Below are 5,538 nucleotides of genomic sequence, written 5' to 3' on the forward strand. Positions count from 1 at the left end.
AAATACTACAACAAATATATATATATATATATATATTATTTTTTTTTTTTTAAATAGTATTTTATTTAAGCTAGTTGCCAAGGCAAATTTTTCATTTAGATGAAAATTTTTTTAATTAGATATACTAAAATGAAGCTAAAACTGAAATACAAATGAATAAAAACAATTTAAACTATATAGACATATAGAAAAAAAACTAATAACCCCCCCCCCAAAACAAAATTAATAAAATTTTAACCAAAATTCAAATGAAAACGGAAAACATAAAAAGAAATTGTAGTTCAAAATATTAATAAAACTATAATTGTATCTCAAAAATACTAAAACAACACTGGTCTGAAATGACAGCGAACATACTAACTTTTCATAAAATTTCCTGATTGTTTATTATCACTAAGAAACTAGTCAATATCTCCCTTCAGCATGAACTAAAAGCTCAACAGAAGCTGGTCATCTTACACCCAGACTGGTGCTCTGACGGTTGTACCCAGCAAAGTGCAGGATGCTCTCAGTGGCCATCGCCAGACCCGTGTGCTGAGACAGACCCGACACCCAGTTCTGATGCTTATTCAGGTATTCCTGTGGAAAATACATTGATGCTGTTGAAAATCGTTGCAGGGGATAATAAGTTAAATATCTATTGCTTTTCATGGGAGGCCAAACCTGTAGGTGAGATTTGGTGACCGATGGCGCCCATTTCATGGCCTCTTTTAAGATTTCTCCACAGCGGGCAGCGAAGTCTTTTACTATGCTCTACACATGACATATGAAATCCCAAACATATCATTAACACACATGCAGTACCATGCTTTTTAATAAGAAGCCAAATTCACATTCATGATTTTTTTTTTTTACTCGTTTTATATTCCAGTCAAAAAAAGTCAAATACATTTTTACAGTAAGTAAAATAAAAAATTAAGTAAAAATAATATATATAAATATACATTTATATTAAACATAAATATGCATATTTTTATATGTGTTGTTATTAAGTGTAATACAAATATACATTGAAATTTTATAGAAATTATATTACATATACCTGTATATATATTTTTCCAATTAAAATATATTCATAACATATTATATAACATAATTTGTATTTGTATAAACTTATGTACTCATATAAATTTGTATATATTTATAAAACAAATATAATGTAAATATTAAAATTATATATATAAAATTATATTTAATACAAATGTCAAATATAAATAAAAATATTTAATATAATATATAAATAAAAATTGTACATAAAATTCCAGTGATTTTAGTAAGTGGGGAAAAAAAATGAATAAGTCAAGTAAATGTACCTCTCTGGCCTCGTATGTATCCGGCACTGTGATGCGATACGGGGTGTCCGGTATGTCATAATACGGCTGGTCTTTGTGTATGTCCTGAAGAACATTTTAAGATTTTAAAATCAATAATGTGTCAAACATCTCCTGTAACAAAACCCTGAACATCTCCATATGAGGAAACGCATATGAACTTGATCTGAGCACTTACAGCGCTGAGAGAAAGAGACAGGGTCTGTAATATATCCAGCATGGTCCTCAGGACACGACCGCTCCACAACAAGTGCGGAAAACTAGACAGAGACACGGCTGCATTGAACGTTCAAGAAGAAGAAATCAACCTAATACACTTTTCTACTGTTTGTGAGGTAAGTGACTAACCCACACAGAAACATGACAACATAATATCTACAGAAACAACACCTCTACAGAACACTTTTGAGTTCAGTATAGTCTGACATCATTTCCTGTGATTGTAATGGAGAAGGACCCACGTCTCAGCGAGTCCTGACAGATATTTGTCCGCCACTCTGCGGATTCTCTTGTGAATGTGGTTGAAGTTGACCAACAGGAACTGAGCATGGTTTTCTAACTCCTCCTCATGAGCTTTAGTCTTTTCCTAGGAAAAAAGATATGTAATATTAGAGGACAAAGCTAATGATCCACGTCCTCAGTTAGGACGAGGTTATATTTTTCATTTACCTTGTCAGCCATCATCTGAAGAAATACATCAAAGACCTTGTCACCCACCACAATGACACACTGCATCATTCCTGAGACGAGGAACACAATCACAGCAAAGCTGTCAAATAAAATCATCTATTGATTATATACAGTATTTGCTAAACTTGAATCTTAAGACAAGACCCTATAGGTGAATAGGGCAAATTTGAACTAATAGATATCATAAAACTTTAACTAAGTGATTAATCACAGCACATTAAGAATTGAAATTTTGTATTGCAAGTTTTCTGAAATGTCTTGTTTAAATGAGCAAATTAAGAATTATATCACTGAAAAATTTCCAGATTCATTCTCACCATGTTTTTAGGAATAAAAATGTTATATAAATCAGGGAATGATATATGATTAAGCTACACTTCAGAATATAGATAGGAATACAACGTATCTGTAAAGTTTGGTGTAAGTGCTAGTGAAAAGGAGAAAACAACTCATTTTGAGAAAACAAAGTCATGAATCATAAGTCGTCTTAAATCATCCAGAAACAGATTAATGTTCTAGCCCACCTGATTTATCCTTCTGGATCGCTCGGTCCTCAAAATATCGAAACATCACTTGAAACCGATCAGAATCCAGTGAGCGTAACACCCTGAGAAGATACAAGCGGTCATGTTCAAGCAAAGAACCACACCAGTCTAAACCAGACCAGCATTTACTCACGTACCTCATGTATTCCAGTCGGTAAACGGACAGCAGGTAGGTGGACATGGCAAACTCCAGTTTATTGATGAGCGCAGCGACCTCCGGCGGAGGATCCAGCAGGTTAATGATGGTGCCTCTCAAATCATTCAGCTCAGCCTAGAAACACAATGCATACAGTTCAATTTACAGGGTGAAACTGGTGAATTTCAGCGATCATGCTGGACAAGACAATTCATAATCAGTAACATTAGCAATTTGCCTGCACTCACAATATCAGATGAGAACACTATTTGAACTGAATTGAGTTGGATACCATGGAAGCCCATTTCTGCCACAAGATTAAAAAAAAAACCCATTAAAAAAGGTTGTGACTTTTCTTCTCAAAATTCGGACTTTTTTTCTCGCAATTCGGAAGATTTCCTCATATAAACTCACAACTGAGAAATATAAACTAGGGCTGCCCCCAAATAAAGATTTTTCTAGTTGACAATGTTTATATTTAATTAATTATAGCAACTAAATATATACTGGGGGTGGGGAGTAGGGCTGTGCGATTTGGGGGAAAATATCAAATTGCGATTTTTTTGACAGATATATCGATTGCGATTTGATTTGCGATTTTAAATTTGCAAAGTCAAGCTTCAGCTCAATATTGCCAATAATGTGCAGCACAGTATGGGTATCAGGGGAGCCTTTAATATATAGCCTATTTTGTGCTCAAGCGCATACATAAAGCTTGCCACAAAGCACTGCAAAAGTAATGACTATGTGTTAGGAAAAATAGCAAGAAGTAATTACCTCAAGAACCAGCCACAGACACGGACCGTTTTTTTTCCTGCAACTAACCAACTAATAAAATTTAAGTCGACTAAGCCTCTTCTTGTTGACTAATGTTTAGTCGTCTATTAGGGGGCAGCCTAATATAAACTCACAATTCAGAGAAGAAAATTTTGGGATATAAACTCACAATTGCTATAAAAAAAAAGTCTAAATTGTGAGATATAAAGTTGTAATTACCTTTTTTATTTTGTATTCCATGGCGGAAGCAAAAAACTAGAATTGAGAAATGTAAACTCAGAATTCTGAGGAAAAACGTCAGAATTGCAATAAATTCTGCAATAAATGCAAAATCGTGAGCTGTAAATTCAGAATTGTGAGGGAAAAAAATCTGAATTCTGAGTTTATATCTCATACTTATGAAATTTTTTCTCAGAATTGCGAGTCTGAATTGTGAGATAAAAAGTCGCAATAACCTTTTTCATTTTTTTTTTGATGGTGGAAACGGGCCTCTATAGGATAATGACACTATTGTCTTCTGTATAGCTGCTTTATAGTTTAACTGAGTTTGCTTCATAATTGATCAAATTTTGCAACATTATTTTCCTGTTTATCACTGTGCAGCTGCTTTGAAACTATCTGTATAGTATAAAGCGCTATAAGAAAAAAATGTGACGACCAAAATTTTCTGTCTGATTTGGTGAAGCAGGGAACAATCCGTCTTTTATATCAAGAATCAAACTGATTTAGCTGTACCGAAGTGACCGTATCGTTCTTCAGGGCAGAGTTATACTGCAGTTCTGAGCGCAGCGGTTCTCCACTTGGGAACATCAGCAGGGGGGATTTGGTTGCGATCTCACACACTCCCTCATACCACTCCTCCGGCCACAAACCTGAACGTGAAAGATGACAAAATCAGTCAATATTCAGATCAATATTCAGACCTACAAATTGGATGGCTTATGCTAATCTTTTATTTAATATTGGGGTATTTTTAACACAGAAATAGTAGCAGTATTATTACAGAGCTTCCTTCTGTCATATATAACTACGATTAGGTATTTTTAACTGGCAGTCATTTTTATCATACATATTGTTCAATCTTAAGAAAATAAACAGTTACAAATATGTTGACTTATATAAGTGATTTATAAATGACAATTATCTGACCTGAGCCCTCAACAGTGAAGCCCATCACAACCGAATACAGCCAGAAATCTCTAAACAGCTTCTGCAGTCTCGGTTTGGCCTCTTTTATGGGCGGCAAACGTTTGGTCAGCTATAAAATAAAATAAAAAATGCAGACAGATGAAATTATGAACAGCTTGACACAATCAGGTAGTAACCAAAATTATTATATGTGGAGAGTAAAATAAAGCGAATTAAATTTTTATTTCAAAATTTTTACACCAAAACAGACTGATTTTGCAAATTTTACTTAAGCATTAAAAATGTCCAAATCTGGGTTGCATTTATTTGATTTTGAAATTTTATTTTCTATTTTAATATATTTTAAAATGTAATTTATTCCCATGATGACAATGCTGAATTTATGACAGTCATAAACAAAAATAATAGTGCTGGGCAACGATTAAAAATTTTCATCGCGATTAATCGCATGATTTGCCTACGATTAATCACATTGTTATGCACAAAATTCAATAATGGATTAAAAAGTAGTGTATTGTGCACTTTTCATTTAAAAGTACTGCTATATGAACAAAAGCGCAATTACATTTGGTTTGCAAACACTTTAAACAAATAAGGTGCTTTTTTAGAGCAGTATTCCTTTTACATAGTAGCAATTTAAATATTTCTTGTAAATCTCAACTTATAACATTAATGTAATCAAATTAAATATAAAACCAAAGCTATTGGTTTGGGGGAGGTCTAAAGCCACTGCCAGGGCATTAACATTTTATAGAAAATATTTTATAGTTTGCTATAGAAAAACAAGTTACGCTCAGAGTCCAGAGCCTCAATCATAACATTATAACAGGCACCTTAGAGACCTGCACTATCGCGGGACCCAACGCAGCAGAGTGCGGCGCGGGACAACACTTGATGGGCGAGTGCGGGA

The 5,538-nt window shown here is 33.8% G+C and overlaps 1 protein-coding gene across 1 annotated transcript in view; it reads right to left on the minus strand.

Annotated features, from left to right (window-relative positions):
• pi4kaa (phosphatidylinositol 4-kinase, catalytic, alpha a) overlaps positions 1–5,538 on the minus strand; it is a 52,909-nt gene that overhangs the window by 32,638 nt on the left and 14,733 nt on the right. Inside the window, exons 20-29 of the mRNA XM_016567581.1 lie at positions 4,629–4,737; positions 4,215–4,351; positions 2,704–2,837; positions 2,546–2,628; positions 2,001–2,071; positions 1,793–1,917; positions 1,510–1,591; positions 1,314–1,397; positions 664–753; positions 460–579 (exon numbers count right to left, since the gene is read on the minus strand). Of these exons, the coding sequence (XP_016423067.1) occupies positions 460–579; positions 664–753; positions 1,314–1,397; positions 1,510–1,591; positions 1,793–1,917; positions 2,001–2,071; positions 2,546–2,628; positions 2,704–2,837; positions 4,215–4,351; positions 4,629–4,737 (1,035 nt within the window). The remainder of the gene's footprint in view (positions 1–459; positions 580–663; positions 754–1,313; positions 1,398–1,509; positions 1,592–1,792; positions 1,918–2,000; positions 2,072–2,545; positions 2,629–2,703; positions 2,838–4,214; positions 4,352–4,628; positions 4,738–5,538) is intronic.

The sequence above is a fragment of the Sinocyclocheilus rhinocerous genome, unplaced genomic scaffold (assembly GCF_001515625.1).
Source record: "Sinocyclocheilus rhinocerous isolate Xijiao unplaced genomic scaffold, SAMN03320098_v1.1 scaffold2207, whole genome shotgun sequence".
NCBI classification, from domain to species: domain Eukaryota; kingdom Metazoa; phylum Chordata; class Actinopteri; order Cypriniformes; family Cyprinidae; genus Sinocyclocheilus; species Sinocyclocheilus rhinocerous.